The 20609-nt window shown below is 40.8% G+C and overlaps 1 protein-coding gene across 6 annotated transcripts in view; it reads right to left on the bottom strand.

The window, feature by feature from the left end:
• The window catches only part of LOC149320104 (teneurin-4), a 793050-nt gene that overhangs the window by 325841 nt on the left and 446600 nt on the right, over positions 1-20609 (bottom strand). The window contains exon 6 of one of the 6 annotated variants that reach the window (XM_089512941.1): positions 18310-18519. The exons of the other annotated variants lie outside the window; for them this stretch is intronic. Within the exon in view, the coding sequence (XP_089369067.1) occupies positions 18310-18519 (210 nt within the window). The remainder of the gene's footprint in view (positions 1-18309; positions 18520-20609) is intronic. 6 annotated transcript variants of the gene reach the window in all.

Here is a 20609-nt window from a genome sequence, read left to right as displayed (position 1 = left end):
TTAAATCAACTATGATTTCTTTAAATTAGGTGACAGCCCTCATAACAGAGGCTCTTAATCCCCTTTAATGGCTAGAAGACAGCCACAAGAGGACTGTTCCCCGCTCCCCACCATCTGCCCCCTCCAAAGAGAAACTTTCTCGATTCTCGTCCTGTGACCCCTGAATGCCAACAGCCTCAGCTTAAAGGGTTAATCCCCTGCCAAGACCTTGTTTTATCCAGATTATTGTGTAGGGGAACACTAAGACATGTCCCAATGCTCCCAGGCTAGACCCGCCATGCTCATTTGGGAGTTAACGTGACCTAAGAGCTGAGAATAAAATTCACAAGTGGCTCCTCTTAAGGATGTATTCAGCCCCATCACTTTTTCTAGCCATGGAAAATAGATGCTGCATCACACTTGGGACACGTTCTATCGTTTAGGTTTCTGGGTCCATTAATGCAAGGCACGGTTTAAGAATTCCAGCTTTTGGAGCCTAGAAGGATCACAAAACTGAGTATGACTAACTATGCTTTTGAGAGAGGAAAACAAGATGAAAAGATTCATTTCCAACTTCATTTAGTGCAAATGTTATACAGTGGACCCTTGGTATCCACTGAGGTTTGGCTGCACAACTCCTCTGAGATACCAAAATTGGTGGATGCTCAAATCCCATCAAATACAATGGCATTATATAAAATGGTAAGATCAAGGTATTCTTTCTGTTTCATTTCCCAGGTCCATATTGCAAGTTTTGAGTAAAATGATTCCCACAACATATTCAATTGCTCTTCTTTTTTTGTGGTGCAGGAACCTATCCTTATTCTGTCCATGTTATTTCTGACCTGATACCAAAATTAGAATGTATCTACACTGTAGAAATAATGCAGTTTGACACCACTTGAAGTGCTGTAGCTCCATCCAATGGAATCCTGGGATTTGTAGATTTACAAGATCTTTAGCCTTTGAGTGCTTGTGCCTCAAGAAATTACAATTCCCAGGATTCTATCTGATGGAATGGTGTCAAACTGTGTTATTTCTTCAGCATACATGCACCCTCTGTTAAAGAAATAGAATGGACCCTTGTAGAAACTCAAAAGTCATGGTGGAAAACATATAAATACCAAAAAGTTGTGGTGGAAAAAAATGGGGAAAATTAAAAAAACCATTTCTTGTCTCTCACCATTTTAGACCTTTCTTTTGAACCTGAACACACAAATGCAGACACCCCTGGCTCACTTCAGAAAGCCTACAAGTCAATCTCATTTAAAAGAATGCTCCATTGTATCTTCAGCAAAGGAGGCTATACCCACAATTCCACGTGGATTACATTTGCAATTTACATGGGGATTTGCAATGGCGGCCCTTCTCCTTGGGTGTTACTTACTTTGGATGGGCTCTTGGCTCTAGGCAGAGTTTACACAGCTGTGGAAGGAAAATCTAGCAGGGATCAATTAAAAAAGAAGGTAGAATGCAACACAAATCTTGTGCAAAAAAGGAGGAGGAGGAAGGCAAAAGAGAAAATTCTCAGCCAGCCCTGCTTTTGAAACAACTCTTCTACCCAGAGAGAAAATGAGATCACTAACTGTAGTAAGTGTAGCCCCAACCCAAATAAGCTTTAGCTCATTTTCACCATTTAGAGAGCATAAAGACTCCCTTTTGTCATCCAGAATCTAAGCTGTGTAAAGCCTTTACAGAAACAGAATTTTAAGGAAGGAAAGCAATTAAATCCATTCAGAAAGGTCAGGGAAAAGCCTTTGGTATTTTTCCCCTAGTAGCCAAGACAGGATCCTCTGGATCAGATTTATGGATCACTCTGAGCCAGGATGGCTTGGGCTATGCCTCTGGAGACCAGGGTTCAAATTCCGACTGGGCCATGGAAACCCACTGGGTGACACTCGGAGAGTGGTCGAGTTTCCTTCTTTGGAGGATTTTAAACAGAGGCTGGATGGCCATATGTGGGGGGTGCTTTGATTGTGAATTCCTGCATGGCAGGGGTTGGACTAGATAGTCATTGGTGGTCTCTTCCAATTCTATGATTCTATGACCCTGGCCAAATCACACTCTCTCAGCCTCAGATATGGCAATGGCAACACCTGCTCTGAAGAATACTTGCCAAGAAAAACCTTAGGACTGTAATAAGTCAGGACTTGAAGACACCCAACAACAACAGCCAAGAAGGGCTCCTATTGATCACATTTACAGATCACTCTGAGCCAGCATGGCATAATGGTTTCAGCCTTGGACTATGACTCTGGAGACCAGGGTTTGAATCCCAGTTCAGCCATGGAAACCCACTGAGTGATCCTGGGCAAGTCATTCTCTGCAATGACAAACCCCTCCGAACTAAACCTGCCAAGAAACTGTAAGGTATGTTTGCTGTAAGTCGGAAATGACTTGAAGGCACCTAGCAACAACAACAGCTAAGATGGGCTCCTATGGATCACATTTACAGGTCACTCTGAGCCAGTGTGGCATAATGGTTTGAGCCGTGGACTATGACTCTAGAGGCCAGGGTTCGAATCCCAGCTCAGCCACGGAAACCCACTGGATGACCCTGGGCAAGTCATACTCTTCAATGGCAAAACCCCTTCTGAGCAAAACTTGACAAGAAAACCCCATGATAGGTTTGTCTTAGGGTTGCCATAAGTCAGAAATGACTTGAAGGCACACAACAACAACAGCCAAGACAAGTTCCTATGGATCAGATATACAGATCACTCTGAGCCATTCAAATTTACTTTTTTAAGAAGCTCACCTTTGTTAGCAGCTTTGTGCTCATAGGAGACATGGATCTAAGGAGCTCTTCCCTTTCCAAACTTTGGAAGAGATCTGAGGAAAATGCACACTGCCCCTTAGGCACAATGTCTCGATGCAGGGTGTATCTATTAACCAACTTGCAAATTTTCTTTTTTTGCATAAAGAATGCTTGTGTGTGTGTGGTGTGTGTGTATGTGTGCAAAATTTCCCCAAAGGCTTAGGAGCCAGGAGGCTGGATAGCAGGCAGCTGAAGAGGCCAAAGCCTCAGCAGGCCATCAATAATACAATAATGTCATCAACCCACCGTAGAGCCTGAACAATGCTTTCCCTAGGCATTGCTTAATTAGGAAACTGGAGAGATTAAAGCCTTTAATCTCTTGCTTACTCTCACTCTCACTCTTTTCTTTTCATTTTTATTTTTTTAAAAAAAGCAAAATATAAAACCTGAAAAACAGAATTGGAGGCTGCAGCTAACTTTCTGATATAGAAAAATTGTGGAGGGAGTAAAAGGTAAATATAAAATTAATTAATGCTGCAAAATTTCTCAAGTAAAAATAAGTGTGGCTGTTTAAGGAAACCTCTTGAGTTGTTCATTTTATACCAGCAGAGAAAATTCCCATGACCTGATTTTCAGGGCTAGGCTAGGGTTGGTTGGTTTAAATTGTGGTTAAAACAAAGTTAGTGTAAACCATGGTTGAAAACTTGTTAGTTTAAACTATGGTTGAAACCAATTTGTTTTAAATCATGGTTGAAAATTTGGTTTAAACCAAATGACTTTAAAAAAAACCCATTCTTAGGCTGCATCCACACTGCAAAAATAATCCAGGTTGATACCACTTTAACTGCCAGGGCTCAATGCTGTAGAGTTCTGGGCACTGTAATTCTATGAGACATTCAGCATACCTTTTCAGAGAGTTCTAATGTCACAACAAACTACAAATCCCAGGATTCCATACCATTGCGCCATGGCAGTTAAAGAAGCATCAAACTGGATTATTTCTGCAGTGTGGATGCTGCACAAGTTTTTAAAATTATTATTTTTTTTAAAAAGTCTGGCTGTTATTACTGTTTTGCAACCCTCTCAATGGAAGAATGATTTTGAATTTGAACATTTTAACTTTTAACAATTTATCAGCTGTTGTTCATTGTTAAGACCAGTTTGCAGTGTGCTCTGCTTTTCAGTCTCTTTATTTTATAGTGCAAGAAATATCATTCAGAAACAAATCCATCAATTAACCTGAGTTCAACCAAAACAACTTGCTTTAAGAGAGTACTTTTAGAAGAACAATTATTATTTAATCCATTGGCCATAGCATCTCAACTGCACATTGATACTTTATTTTCTGATTTAGTCCTATATTGATGTAGTCTTACACTTTAATGCAAAACAAACAAACCTCAAAACTGGTTAAAACAACAACAAAAATAGCAATGGTTTAGACAAACACACCAGCCAGTTTCTTTAAAAAACTGTTTCCACCCTAACCCTGGTTAGACCATATACTGTGTTCACCAGAGGGAATAGCAACCCCCAATATGGGTTTATTTTCAGGATACAGTGGGCACTTGCTATCTATTTACATTTGGTTTCACCAATAGTAAAATGGAATAGTAAAATGGTGTCCTTTATATAAAATGGCAAAATCAAGGTTAGAATTTTGGAGTATATGTATATGTATATATATTCAAGCCAAGGATGCTTGAAGGGCCAACTGTATAAGGTACAGAAGCGCTTGCAAAGAAAAATAGTATTAAAGCCATGCCAGCGGCCTTTCTCTCACCAATTGCTGCAACTGGCATGGATAAAGATACCCATAAAGTGGGAACATTTAAGTCATACAGTATGAATTTGTACACATTAAAGCTGGAGAAAAGAGGTGAGATTTCACTGCCTCGGGAAGTATGAGCTATAAATGTCGGTTACCCATCGCCACCATGATTTTTTAAAAGCCAAACTGCAGTGTTACACGAGGGCTTGTCTTGTCTGGAGTCACCGGCCACAAAACCATTTAAATTTAATGTTTAGGATTAGCAGGTTTTGTTCCCAAGAAATATTGGTACCTAAGGTATTGGCTACCTCTGAGCATGTACAGAGTAATCCTACCAGTGTACCAGAATATCTTCTTCCTCTCAAGTTGTTACGAAATATATTGTACAGCATAAATATATATGCAAAATGCAGGTTTTTAATAGGATTATTAGTTTAATTCAGTTTTAATACTGACTTTTTCTAGGTTTTTAATCGTAATCTTTTCAATGGGTAAACTGTCTTGAGTCTCCGTCTTGGGGAAAAGGCAGGGTACCGATAAAGTTAATAATAACAGTAATAAGAATAACCAAATATTTTTAAAATTACTGGAGGGCAAAATATTTTTTCTTTCTAAAAAAACTAAAGTCTTTTTCAAAGTTCAGTGGAAGAAGAGGCTGCCTTCTCTGAACATGGAAATAAGAAATAATAATGCAAAAAATGAGAAGCACGGAAATAAGATACAAGAAACAAATTCTGACCACACCATCTTCTCTAGCTTTCATATCTCCCCAGTGCAGCAACTGGTAAGAAACAAGAGATTCTGGCCAACTGGCAATCCAAGGAACTTTGACGTGGTGCTCATGATGCCTTGGGTTCCCATCTTATTACAGTAAATCTGTTATTCCCATTTATAAAAGAGCTGGGAGTCAGAGCTGAGGTCAGACAAAAATAGAGGAGTTGAAGGTTTGGTGCACCAATTCCACAGCACTGACTTGAGGGATCCAGGTTCAAATCCTTCCTTAGCCCTGAGCTACCTTCTCTCAGCTTAGTTTACTGGACTATTGTGACATTAGGATGGGGCAGGCTGTTACATAGGCATCTCAGAAATCTGGCAGAAACACATTATATAGACCTAGTATCTAAATACAACTGGAGGTCATGATTCAATGAACGCTGTACAATTGGAACTACAGTGGACCCTTGTTATATGCTGGGGTTTGGTTCCAAGATTCCCCTGGATAACAAAATCCGTGTATGCTCAAGTCACATTAAATATAATCACATAGCAAAATGGTATCCCTTATAAAAAATGGAAAATCAAGGTTTGATATTTGAAATTTATACTTTTTTTGAACATTTTCAAACCGTGGATGCTTGAATCCGTGTATAAAAAATCTGTGTATAAGAACAGCCAACTGTAGTACGCAAAGTGAGAAAACAGACACCACTTAATAGTCATCATCATTTCAGTGAGCTTCTCCAGATAATCATTCTAAACTGATTTTATGCTCCTTTTCCTTGTTAGCCTTTCGAATGGATTATGTTGCTATTTGTTTTTATTATTATGTAGTTTATATTTATTTCATTTTTATTTCAAGCAGCCTAAAATATTTAATAGGAAAGCTGGCAAGGCACTTTGACAACAAACACGCCTCCCCACCAAACACACACAACCTATTAGCTGAATACCATTTCAGGACTGGCTTAGTAGGATGACCCAAACTGACATCCCAGCTCTGATTTTTAATAATCTAGCTAAGTGTATCGACAAACACATACAAATTGTATTCCAGGCTGCATCTGCATGGGCCAGAATATTCCAGGAGTAGCCCAGAGTATTCTTGCCCTGAAGCTGCCCTGTCATCCCTGTTCCCTGTAGGCACTCCAGAACAATATTGTTACTGATAAGCAGGTTACCTGTAGCCAGGTACCTATATCATTATCTGTAGGCACTCCAAAGCAGTATTGTTACCTGTAGGTATGTTACCTGTAGGTAACCTGCAGGTGGGTACTTGTATCATTGCCTGTAGGTACTCGAGAGCAATAGTCTTACCTGTGGGCATGTTACCTGTAAGCAGGTTATGTTGGGAGGTTACATGTATTGTTACCTGTAGGCATTCCAGAGCAATATCATTACCTATAGTCAGGTTACATGTAGGTAACCTATAGGCAGGTACCTGTATTACTACTTGTAGGGAGTCCAAAGCAATATTGTTACCTGTACGCAGGTTACCTGTAGGTAACCTGCAGGCAATTACCTGTATCATTACCTGTAGCCAGATACCTTCATCGTCACCTGTAGGCAGGCTACATAAAGATAACTTGTAGACAGGTACCTGTAGGCACTCCAGAGCAATATGCATGTCCTAATGTACCACCTACCACCGCTGCCACAAGTCACTTGAAGTGAGGAATGACAGTTCCAGCAGCAATGACATGGCTGCATGCCATGTTCTGACTGGAGAGAAAGCAACTTGCACCAGCAGCAGAAAGCTGCAACATGAGACTTGTTAACAGCCACTTGGCATTGGAACAGTGCTCTCTGGATTTTCCTTTAACAAAGGAACATAAGATTACTTCCATTAATCCCTTTTAAGAGTGGGATACCACATGTTTGGTGCTGAACTGGCCATAAATCTTCCAGATAGTTTGCACCAGAAATGGGGATTGGTTGTTCGGACTCACTGCAGTGAGAACAAGGGGGGAGATGTGGTATTTGACCCGTCCACTCTCCAACAATAATAACAACAATAATACAGTTGTCCCTCCTTTCTTGTGGACCTGAGGTCCGTGGTCTTGAATATTCACGGAGGGGTGACCTCTGCTATTTTCAATGCGGCCATGAATGCTCTGCGCACACTCACAGGCAAACTGCCCATTCAAGCCTATGGGGCTTGAATATAGGTGAGTCTCCGTTTTCATGGGGGGGGGGGCAGAACAGAGGGTGGACTGTATATAATAATAGGCCAAAGCACTCCCAACAGATGGCCATCCAGCCTCTGTTTAAAGACCTCCAAAGAAGGAGACGCCACCACACTCTGAGGCAGCACAGTCTTCCACTGTCAAACAGCTATTACTGTTAGGAGGTTCTTCCTAATGTTTAGGTAGAATCTCTTTTCCTGGAGCTTGCATCCATTATTCCAGGTCCAGTTCTCTGAAACAGCAAAAAACAAGTTTGATCCCTCCTCAACATGACACCCCTTCAAATATTTAAACAGGGTTATTTCACCTCTTAACCTCTCTTCTCCAGACTAAACATCCCCAGCTCTCTAAGTCGTTCCTCATAGGACATGGTTTCCAGACCCTTCACCATTTTAGTCATCCTCCTTTGGACACGTTCCAGTTTCTCAACATCTTTTTTGAATGGTGGTGCCCAGAACTGGACACAGTATTCCAGGTAGGGCCTGACCAATAGAGTGGCACTATTACTTTCCTCAATCCAGATACTATACTTCTGTTGATGGAGCCTAGAATTGCATTGGCCTTTTTAGCTGCCGCATCACACTGTTGGCTCATGTTCAACTTGTGGTTTACTAGGACTCCTGGATCTCTTTCACATGTAGTTTCCTTAATCCAGGTGTCTCCCCATCCTGTATCTATACATTTCATTTTCCCACTCTAACTGCAGTACCTTACATTTCTCCATGCTGAAATTCATTTTGTTAGCTTTGGCCCTACTTTCTAATCTATTCAGGTCATTTTGAATTTTGATTCTCTCCTCTGGGATATTAGGTACTTCTTCTCCAATCCTATGACTCCCAGCCTGAGCCTTTATTGCAACTGGAAAAATTGGGGTTCCTGTCACAATTCTTCCTTGTACTAGAAGTCACTCACAGGAGGGGGGGGGGGTGGAAACATCAGTCAGCTGCTTCCCTAGTGAAAAGTGAATGGTCCCCCATCAATCACAGGGTTTTTTCCTAGTAAGTAGGGATGGGGAGACTTTCACAGACCCTACATGTCTCCTAGACAAGGGGATGCATATTGATCATAAGCACAAAACACTTCACTTACGAATGAGTAACCCTAGGTTATATATATATATTTGCTCTCCAACTGGCCATTATTATTTATAGCCCGCATTTCTCCCAAAACTGGGGCTCAAGGGGGCTTACAATTTTTTAAAAAAGAACAATTTTTTAATGTTTATTGGTACTGCATTTTTCTATTTTGTTGTTGTTTTTCTTTTTTCTATGATTCCTAGCTTTGATTTTTTATACATATAATTGTTAATGAAAATATTATTAAAACAATTAAAAAAAAGAACAGTACAGCTGGAGACACAACCAAAAGTGAACATTAAGAGGGAATTAAACTCTTCACAATATTAAAACAATTTAAACCAATATTTTAAAAAATTAAATTAAGTTAAAAAGATATAGAGCAGTTTTTTTAAAAGCAATTAAAATACAATACAAAGAGGTTGCAATTACTGGATTGCTAAGAAAGGGTTCCAGGCCGATGTTGGTACATTTTCAACCAATTTTTATTTTATCACACACCATCACTTTTATTTAGAGAGCCCTGAGTTGCTTGTTTTTTAAATTGCCAAAGAGCAATGGTGCCAGCATGTTGCAGTGGCTTGAGTGTTCAACTTATGATTCTGGAGATCAGGGTTCGAATCTTGGCTCAGCTATGTAAACCCACTGGGTGACCTTGGGCAAGTCACATTCTCTCAGCCTCAGAGGATGGCAATGATAAACCCTCTCTGAGGAAACTTGCCAAGAAAACCCCATTACAGAAGGGGCTCCATTAGCAAGTTTCTTCAAAGGGGGTTTGCTGAGAGAGTGTGACTTGCCCAAGGTTACCCAGTGAACTTTCATGGCCAAGCCAGGATTTGAACCCTAGTCTCCAGAGTTGTAGTTCAGTGGTCAAAGCATGCTACCCTTCTTAAAATGAGATGCCCAAAACTGAACACAGTACTCCAGAAAAGAACTGACAAGTGCAAAATATAGCAGGACTATTGTTTCCTTTAACTTGGAAATTAGGCTACAATATTATTTGCCTTCATTGCTGCAGCATCACGCTTCTAGGTCATGCTCAACTTATGATCAATGATCATATCTAAATTAGGAATTCAGTGTTGCTATTCTATTCAGCTAAACAAAACAACATTTGTGGAGTAAACCTGCTTAGGATACTTGAACCAACAGTCCAATGAAAAACCCAGAGATAAATGCTTGGAAGGTTCGCTACAACTTTCCAACAGGAAGACAACAATTTTGTGGCAAAATAAATAAATAAATAAATAAAATACAAAGTAGCAAAAGAGCCAACATGGTGTAGTAGTTTGAGCACTGGACTATGACTCTGGAGACCAGGGTTCGTATCCCACTGAGTGACCTTGGGCAAGTCACACTCTCTCAGCCTCAGAGGATGGCAATGGCAAACCCGCTCCGAAGAAGCCTGTCGAGAAACCATATGATAGCTTTGCTTTAGGGCCGCCATAAGTAAAAAATGACTTGGAGGCACACAACAACAACAACAAGGAAGGGTCACCTTAGGGTTTCCGTAAGTTGGAAACAACATGAGTGCACACAATAACAAAAGATGCACAAAAGATGTGCATGCCTGTTCAAACTAATTAACTTGTACATCGATGCAGGAACCTTTGGAATCAAATCAATGTGCAAAAAAAAAAAAAAAAAAGAGTGGTTTGGACAGGTTTTTAGAACAGAATGCTTTGAAAGGACCGGCTTGGGGTATTGTATTGCTTTAAAGTGTATTAAGCAATATATTTTACTATTGTAATAAATTATTTCCCTGTTAACGTACCACTTTTCTATGTTTTTAATTGTGTTATGTGAGCTGCTCTGAGGCCCAGTTTATTTGCGGTATGCAAATAATAATAATATACAAAAAAGTAGGAAGAAAAACAAGTAAAGAAAATGAGACACACCTTTGATTTCTGCAGCCTGCAAGGTTACAGACAGATCTATTAATGCAAACCTTTGGGACTGGAGGGGACATAAATCTTGGGAGATTCCAGCAATGAATGTGAGTTTCTGTCTTTGGCGTCTGGCAAGTATCCTTCACACCTCCAGCAAACATTCACCTTCCTCTCTGAGATGACAAGAACTGCAGCCAGCCACTTTCAATACTTGTTATCTGAGCTGTGTCAGATAGCACGAACCCTTGAGGAATTTACCGCCTCTTTGTCAATGACCATCTCCCCACTTAGGGCTCATTGAGTTGAGGATGCGAATCTAGCAGAATAAACCCATTTCCCTTTGGGATTTTCAAGCCACTTAGTCAAGGAGGCTGGGGCTTGGCGGATCAGAGGCTGTGACCTAACCTGAAGGGCTCCAAATCCCTGACTTTATTGTGTTGGGATTTATATACCTGGCATGTTTCGTTCTCACCTTGTCTACTTGGCCAGCATCTTAGTAGGTAGACCTACTTACCATCTATCTACTAAGCATCTTAGTAGGATGACTTTTCATCAGGCAAAGAACCCTATTCAGAGGGAGCAGTGTTGGCCCTATAGCAAAGTACAATTACATCCCAAATCTACAAAACAGTGATACAGTGGGCCCTTGGTATCCACTGGAGTTTGGTTCCAGGACCCCCCATGGATACCAAAGTCCCAATATATACAGTGGCATAGTCCAATGGTGTCCCTTGTCTTAAAAGGCACAATCAAGGTTTTGTTCTTGGCATTCATATTTTTAAAAATATTTGCAAGTCATGGATGCTTGAATCTATGGATAAAAAAATCCGTTAATAAAGTGGGCTGATGGTATCTTTGATCAGCCAGCCAATATGCACACAGGACATGATGCAAACTTTCGAAGCGCCAACATGGCTCCCCCTGAAGAGTGTTCTTTGCTGATGAAACGTCATCCTACTGAGATGGCTGTAAGGTTTTGTTGGCAAAACATGTGGAGAAGGGTTTTTTGCCTTTGTTTCCCTCTGAGGCTGAGAGAGTGTGACTTGCCCAAGGTGATCCAGTGGGTTTCCATGGCTGAGTGGAGAGATTTGAACTTTGGTCTCCAGAATGATAGTCTAATGTTCAAACCACTACAATATGCTGGCTACCAACAAAATACATCTCTGTCTGTGTCTCTGTCTCTAGTTATCTTTTAAAGTATATTATCTGTCCATATGTAAATTGCCTCTCCATCTATACTGGATATGAGGAGTCTTGTATTTTAATTTCATTTCACGTGGCCATTGCCAATGCTCCTGAAAATTTAAAATAGAAGCCACTGTGGCATCATTTCTCAGAAGCAGGAAACAGGATTGGAATTTTTTAAAAAACCTTTTTGGTTTAAACCATGTATTTATTTATTTATTTTGCATTAATGTTTTAAAAAATCTGACTGCTGCTTATTATATTAATACTGTGAAACATTGTTTTATCAAGCTTCATCAACCATGTTTGAATGTTTTCTAACATTAACAATCCAGCGTTAATATGATTTACAGCTTTCAGTAAAACTTTAGGAATTATGTAGACAAGTTGGTAGCCTATAGTATAGGACTACACCAATATAGGACTAAATCTGAAAATTAAGTACCAAAGCGGAGTTCAGATGTTATGGGCACCAGTTTAAATAATTGGTCTTTAAAGCAAATTATTTTGGTTGAACTTGTGTTAATGGAAGGATTTGTTTCTGAATGGCATTTCTCACTCTATAAAATAAAGCAATTAAAAAGAAGCAACTGGATACTGGTATAACAATGAACTGCAGCCAATAAACTGTTAAAGTGATGTTCAAATTCATACAGTTACTGTTGTTCCAGGCTGTATTCACACTGCAGAAATAATCCAGTTTGACACTGCTTTAACTGCCATGGCTCTGTGCTATGGAATGCCTGGATTTGTAGTTTTGTGAGAGATTTAGCCTTCTCTGTCAGAGAACAACAAACTACAAATCCCAGAATTCCATAGCTTTGAGCCATTGTAGTTAAAGTGGTGTCAAACCCGATTACTTCTGCAGTGTGAATGCAGCCTCAGCAAGAGAGTTGGGAAATCATAACAATAGCCAGACTATATCTATCTCTATCTCTCTCTCTCTCTCTCTCTCTCTCTATATATATATATATATATATATATGAATAATCAATTTTAAAAAACAGGGATGCTTTTGAAAGTAATTTGGTTTAAATCATGGTATAAACTGACCTGGCTTAAACCATGGAACTTGTTCTAACACTTTAAATGTAATTTCCACTGCTTCAATGGGTCTACTCAGGTTGGAATTAACCATTGGATTCAAATTAAGGGAATCACATCATTTTCTAGATGTTGTTGCCCAGCAGTTTTCACCAGCCCTAGCCAACATTGCCAATGGAGAAGAAATGTTCTTGAGTAGCAGCCTGACAACATCTGCATGGCTACATGATACCCAATCTGTGATTTAGACCTCTGTTTCCAGCCATTAATGGTTTGGAACCATTTTGCTATTCATTGCAACAAGCAATCTTCATTAATGGTTTGGAATTATGAATTAAGATGACATGATGCAACGAATGACAAACTGGTCTCTTATGCTTATGAGAGTGTTTAGCTTCGTTGTTGTTGTTGTGTGATTGCAAGTTTAAACCAGTGGTTCCCAAACCTTAAGTCCTCCAGAAGTTTTGGACTTCAGCTCCCAGAATTCGTGACTGCTGTCCAAGTGGTTCCCAAACTTGGGTCCTCCAGAGGTTTTGGACTTTGGTTCCCAGAATTCTTGACTGTTGGCCAAGTGGTTCCCAAACTTAGGTCCTCCAAAGGTTTTGGACTTCGGTTCCCAGAATTCTTGACTGCTGGCCAAGTTGGATGGGGATTCTGTGAGATGAAGTCCAAAACACCTGGAGGAACAAGGTTTGGGAACCATTGCTTCCATTGTTATATGTTTGCCTGAGGCTGACTCAGCCCAGCTGGTAGGAGTTCTGCAGACTGGCTTGTTTGTTGTGATCTCAGGTCATCCTCACTGGTGCCAGCAAACGTTAACAGAGCTGGTGCCAGCTTGTTGCTGAGACAGCTCCTTACCTATTCACTCATTAGGGCCCTCAGTACACGAGGAAGGGTGGGCAACAGCTGGTGTTGGCACAGGAGGCAGCCCTGTGCCTGAAAACAGCAAGAAAAGAGCCTTAGAACCTAGGAACAAAGCCAGCATCCTTTATGCGTGCGTGTGCATAACAGAGAAAATGTGTGTTCTGTGTACAGTCATTTCTCCATATCCATGGATTCAGCCACCAACAACTTGAAAATGTTTAAAAAAACAGTAATTCCAAAATGCAAACTTTGATTCTGCCATTTTATATAAGGGACACCATTTTGCTCGGATATAAAGCTTTAGTGTATGGTAATTCTTGAGTCTGACTTGAGCTGTGGCCAATTTCCAAACAGAGAATGAACAGCTTGATTTGTGAATGGTTCTCACTCTGCACTGATCCTAGATCAGTCCTTTCTAATCTGGTAGTCTATGGGGGCATTGGACTACATCTCCCATCATCCCTAGCCAGCATGTAGGAAAAAGGCATGTCATGTGGTGTATAAACAGTAATAAATATTTCTAGGCACCAGGACCAGCATACCAAAGGCATGAGAGAGAAGGGATTGGTGCTTTTAAAAATACAGTCAGCCCTCCATAGCCACAGACTTGTCTATGGATTCAGCCATCCACAACTTGAATATATATATTCCAAAAAGCATATCTTGATTTTGCAGTTTCATATAAGGGACACCATTTCACTATGACACTGTAGTTAATGGAACTTAAGCATCCATGGATTTTGGAATCCTTGGGGGATCCTGGAACCAAACCCCAGTGGATACCAAGGGCCCACTGTATTTCCTTTCCATGTAGATGGAGATTAGTAAGAACAAGAAGGTGCTGCTATCTTCCATGTGTGTACATCCAAGGCTATGAAGGACAGGTTGAGTCTCCTTTATGCAGAACTCAGAAATCCAAAATACTCCAAAATCCAAAATCATCCACATGGGTGGCTGAGACAATGACTCCTTTGCTTTCTGATGGTTCACTGTACACAAACTTGGTTTGATGCACAAAATTATTTTAAAATATTGTATAAAATTGCCTTCAGGCTATGTGCATAAGGTGCTCATGAGACATAAATGCATTTTATATTTCAACTTGGGTCCTGTCTCCAAGTTATCTTATTTATATATTTGCTGTCACTGTCTCAGCCACCCATGAATAGGGATGCCATAACCCGGTGGCCGCCGGGAAAAACCTGCTTTTGGGGGCCCCTCCCGGTCCCGGAACGGTTTGGCCCTCAGCCATGCCTTGGTCCTGGTTTGGGGCCCGCTCCTGTGGCCATTGCCGCTGCCGTTAATGCGGCCGGCCACGGCGCCAACCCACCTCCTCCTGCTCTTCCTGGAGTGGTGGGGGACCATGGGCAGCGCCAACCACCTCCTCCTCCAGCTCCGCCTTCCTCCTCCTCCTCAGCAGCAGTCGTACCTCCGCTGCCGCGCCTCCTGCGCCAAGGCCAGGGCTTTCCTGCCCGCGCGTGCAGGGGGCTCTAAAGCAGGAGCTCGTCCCCTGCTTTGGCCAGCCGGCCAATGGCCAGCTGGCCAAAGGGGACGGGCTCCTCGGCGCGCACTGCCCGGGCCTCAGCAAGGGCCAGCGGCAGCGCGCGCGCCTGCCCCACTTCCCTCCGCATGCGTGCGCCTGCCTTGCTTCTCACTGCGTGCGCGCCTGTCCTGTTTTTCACTGCGCGCGCCAGCGCCAACCTGATAAAAAGGAGGAGGAGGAGGAGGAAGGAGCTGGAGGAAGGGTTCCTTGAAGGGCAGATTAGGGGCAGAGGAGAAGGAGGAGGAAAGCTGAGTCAGTGGCCATTAGGTCTGCCTTGTTTTTTTGGTTTTTTAAATTATTTTTTAAAAATATAAAATACTTATTTTATTTTATTTTATTAATTTTTTATTATTTCGTGTTTTTATTTTATTAATTTTTATTATTTCTTGGTTTTATTTTATTAATTTTTATTATATCTTGGTTTTATTTTATTAATTTTTATTATTTCTTGGTTTTATTTTATTAATTTTTTATTTCTTGTTTTTATTTTATTAATTTTTATTATTTTGGTTTTTTATTTTATTAATTTTTATTATTGCTTTTTTTCTCATTATTTTTATTATTAAATATATACACCCCCGTCTTGATTTTTATTTATTTTTTCATTATTTTTATTTTTAAATATATACACCCCTGTCTTGATTTTTATTTTTTTGTCTAGGAATAATGCTAAAATGTCCTCCATTTTGATCATGTCTTAGAAACATGCATTTAGATTAACATTTTTTAAAAATCATCAATTTTTTCGCGTGTCCTCCATTTTTATAAAATCGTGTCCTACATTTGAAGTTGTTGTCCTACATTTGTCCTATATTGGTCCTGGTTTAGAGGTCCTGCCTTATGGCAACCCTACCCATGAAAAAAGTTTTGGGTTTTGGAATATTTGGATTTCAGAATTCCAGATAAGAGAGACTCAATTTGTATAAATAATAAATAATAATTTTATTTATATTTCCTGCCTCTCCCTGCGGATCGAGGTGGGATTACAACAATAAAAACAGCATTACAACAATAAAAGCTACAATATCATATAAAATACACTCAGTAAAACAATAATACCACTATCTATACAATGCATAAATTAAATTGTTATCTAAAATACATACCATTATGAATGAAGGTGGAGCATTTTTGAATCTCTTATAACAGATTGGGTGGATAGGCCAATAAACAGCTTGAAAAGACATAGCCCTGTTTTCTGGATCACTATTCAAAGGCATCTTGTAGCATCTTTGAGACTAATGGAGAGAAAGAAGTCAGTAGCTTAAATGTGTATAGATTAAAGTCTATTTCATCAGATGCATGGAGTGACGTGCCTTGGATGCAGACATTAGAACAGATAGGTATAAATGTCAACTTCTAGGGACTTCACTCCATGCATCCAATAAAGCAGACCTAGTCTATGAAACCTTACTCTACTAAGTTCTTTCTCTCCATTAGCCTGAAAGGTGCTGCAAGATCCCTTTGCATCAACAGCTTGCATTAATCTCTTTTCTTCCATCCAGCATCTCAGTCACTATGGGCTGCAGTGGTGCAAACAGCTCTACCTTTCACAGAACTGCCATGTCAGTTAAAAGCCACTGTTTTCACATCATCCATCTTCCCGACATGGTCAGAGCAGCTGTCTCAGCCACAAGCTGAAGAAACAACAGGCAGCACCCACCCACCCCTTTTAAAGTTTCTGAGTCAAAAGGCTGCGGTCTCCTGACCTGCCATGACCCCATCCCAAAACCCAGGATTTCTCCAAAAGGATAAACATCCTCTGTTTTTTTCTGAAATGAGCCAAAATGAACATCATGGGAAACCTCTCCTCATTGCAAGAAGACTCCATGCAGTTGCTACTAGAAAGGTTGACAAGTTTTCATGGCACAAAACTTGGGATTTTGCTTTTAGTTGTGAAACAGTCCAGGGCTATGTTTCTCTCCTGAGACTGAAATACATTCAAGAGCAACACTTCAGGATCTGCTTTACTGAGAGTTTCTTGAGCTGTTTAAAAAGTAAATATCCTTCATTGAGGAAAGGAGGGATCCAAGATATTCAGCAGTGTTTAGAGTTCATTTTAAGGGACTGCTCCCACTGTCAAACTTCTGTGAAATGCATAAATGAACTGAAGGATCTATGTTCATCTATTTTATCCTCAAATTGTGTCAAAGCCAGAAGTACTTTTGCAAAATGCAGCAAGGAACTATATTCATCTATCTTATCCTGAAATTGTGTCAAAGCCAGGAGTACTTTTACAAAATGCAACAAGGAACTGAAGGGTCTATATTAGTCTATCCAGTCCTCAAATTGTGTCAAAGCCAAGGAGCACTTTTGCAAAATGCACCAAGGAAATGAATTACCAATGTTAGTCTATCCTAGGTTGCCTCAAATTGTGTCAAAACAAGCAGTACATTTGGAAAATACTTCAATGAACTGAAGGATCGGTGTTAGATTATCCTGTCCTCAAACTGTGTCAAAGCCAGGAGTATGCCTGCAAAACACACCAAGGAGCTAGAGAATCTATGTTGATCTAAGCCAGCAGCACTTTTGCAAAATGCAATAGGGAAGTATGTTAGTCTATTGTGTCAAAACTAAGAGTACTTTTGCAAAATGAAACAAGGAACAGAAAGATCAATGCTAGCCCAGCCTATCTTCAAATTATGTCAAAGCCAAAAAGTTTTAAAAAATAAAAGTGATTAAAAAAACAACCATGAAAGGATAAGGTAATATAAAGTCATGCTTTCCCGACTGCAGATCCTTCTGCAAAATACCCCCCCCCCAAAAAAAAAAAACCCAATTCAAACATATGAAGTCGAAGGCTTTCATGGCCAACATCCATAGTTTTTTGTGGGTTTTTCGGGCTATGAGGCCATGTTCTAGAAGAGTTTATGGCCACATAACCCAAAAAACCCACAATAAAAAACCCCCACAACAACAACAATTCAAACAAGGCTCTTCAAACACACAGTACCAGGTCAACTGTTCTTTCTGCACGTTTTATCAATACATCCTGAAAGGAAGGCAACCCACATTCACACACCATCCCCATGCCATTCAGCAAGGGACTCAAGTGCGCCTTGAAAGCTGCAACACTTTGCCAACTCATCCCCCCCCCCCTTGGCAAACAAAAATCCTTGTTTGCAAAATTTTGAAAACAAAGTATCTTTTTTTTGCAAACAAAGAGGCAAATTGCAATGCAAACCTTTTCAGGTTTGGGCTGAAAGTGCAACAAAAACAACAACAGTGCAATGTCAAATCTCCATGCAATGCAACATCGAGACAGAGAGTAAATGAAGGTAGAGAGAGTGAACTCACCGTTAGCAGGGGGAGAGAGGTTCCCAGAGTCACTTTTAACTAAGAATGAATTGGGGACAAACTCTTCCTCAGACTCAGAGTCCTGAGTTGGCTGGGCCACCCCATTGCCTAGCAACCTTCTCTGGCTCTCATTTGCTGGAGGGGAAGGGGGTGGGGAGGGGGACTGCTCAATTGGGGTGGATGAAGCAGATGAACAATGCAGGGGAGGACCTGTGAACCACAAAACACAAACACAAGACAGCAAAAGATAAATCAAAACTGAAAATTGCACCAAAAGGCACGGCACGCACATACACAAAATACAAAACACAGATCATCCAAAAAAAAATTAATGCCAAGAGAGGAGGAGAGGGGGGACACAAGGATTGTGGGGAGGGGGAGGATACAGAGAGAAATAGAGAGACATCAAACACACATGGCATGCACAAAAGGGGATTTTTGTAATAACAAGAAGAGAACAGGAGACGATTCGCTGTAGTGGGAGCTCGGCAAACAATAGTGCAAAAACAGGTTTGCAAAGGTGCAATCAAAAGCCTGGAGGAAAGTGCATCAAACTCACTGAAGGTAACTTCTGAGTCGACAGGCATAGGACTGTGCTGCAAAGGTACAGAAGACATTCAGGTGGAGCTGTGATTAAGCTGGTATTAATTTTAGAAAATCCGGTTGTTCTCAGTAACTGGTTGAAGAGGGTTGAGTTCCCCTTCTTAGAAAGGAGACATTCTTGTCTTTTGAAACTGCACACCCATTCACAATATAAAGAATTTCTCTTTTCTTATTTTTTCCAAAGCAGACCTGAGGATGGTTTTAATCCTACTGCTGTAGGATTTCTAAGCAAAATGAACTAGTCCCTCCAAGGAGAGCCTGAAGGTTGCACCAGCATGCAATTGCATGATGAAACTGAGCCGTAACAGGCCAGAAACAAAAGTCAATAGAAAGGTAATGCACATCCACCCGAACTATTCAAGAGCAATGCTGTTTTAAAACGATGCTAGGACAAGAGATTCCTTCCCACTAAGAACTGAAAGACATAGCCATGTTAGTCTGGAAAATCAGTTTGCAAAGGGATCTTGTAACACCTTTGAGACTAACTGAAAGAAAGAGGTTGGTAGCATGAGCTTTCTTAGATTTGAGCCTACTTCCTCAGAAGCAAGGTGCTACAAGATCTTTTCTTACTAAGGACAGTGATGATAATCTTTGTCCCTTGCTTGAGAACACACACACACAGGGGGCAGCAAATGTGCAAGACAAGATTGTGTGGCTTTGATAATGTGCATGTCACTCCTCTTCACCAGAGTTTAAAAAATTATCTTTTGGACTACAGCTTTCAGAATCCCCCTGCTGATGCTGGCTGCAGGAGTCTGGGATTTGTAGTTCAAAAGCATAGCTTGACCATCCTGGGCTCCTGTCCATACTACCAAGGCCACGTGGATCACTTTTGTTGTTCATCTGTACCTTCAAATCCTTCTCGACTTATGGTGAGCTTAAGGCAAACCAATCACAAAGTTTTCTGGGGCTGAGAGTGTGTAACTCACCCAAAGTCATCCAGTGGGTTTCCATGGCTGAACAGGAAATTGAACACTGATCTTGAGCCCAATAATCAAACCACTACACCATAGTGGCTCTCATAAAGCACTCTTATGCCTTTACATATAAAATCTACGACCAAAGCGGATGCCTCTGACCCTGTGGATTAACAAGTGTGGGACCAAAGCACCTTCCCAAAGGACTGGGCACCAGCTGTGAGGCTTTAAAACTAGTGCCCTCTATGATCTCAGAAGCTGGAAGTCCTGATTAATCCTCTGCTGTCCCACTTTTTCAGCTGCTCTTAAGACGTCCTGGTTTCTTTCCCCTCTTTTCACTTTCCCCATTTCTCCTCAACTTATTTCAATTGCTGCAAACTGAACTCAGAGTGCAAAAGTCATTTGCAGAAGGAGGAGAGGCGGTGGAATCTTGCCCTTCTGAGGAAGCTTGGGCAAATGCAAACTGCTGCAGCCTCTCCTAACTCTCCATGGGGATTCTCAGCTTTGGGCCAGAAGTACTGTAGCTACTCCTGGAAGCAATAATTCCAGATCTTTAACCATCTGTTTTTATCTCTGCTTGCAGTGCTACCTTACACAGCTCTTTTAGGATGGTCCTGCTTTTAGTATGTTGTGCTTTAACATATTTGTTTTTGGAATTGCCTGGGACCTCTGTGGTTCAAAACACACTGCAGAAATAATCCAGTCGGAGGCTTCTTTAACAGTTCTGGCTCAATGCTAGGGAACTGTCGTTTTGTGAGATATTAAGCTCTGGTGCCAAAG

Source organism: Sceloporus occidentalis, unplaced genomic scaffold (assembly GCF_023333645.1).
Source record: "Sceloporus occidentalis isolate IW3139 unplaced genomic scaffold, rSceOcc1.0.p SCAF_2, whole genome shotgun sequence".
Classification (NCBI taxonomy): Eukaryota; Metazoa; Chordata; class Lepidosauria; order Squamata; family Phrynosomatidae; genus Sceloporus; species Sceloporus occidentalis.
The sequence above is the reverse complement of the archived record's forward strand: the minus strand, read 5'-3'. Positions and strand labels throughout refer to the sequence as shown.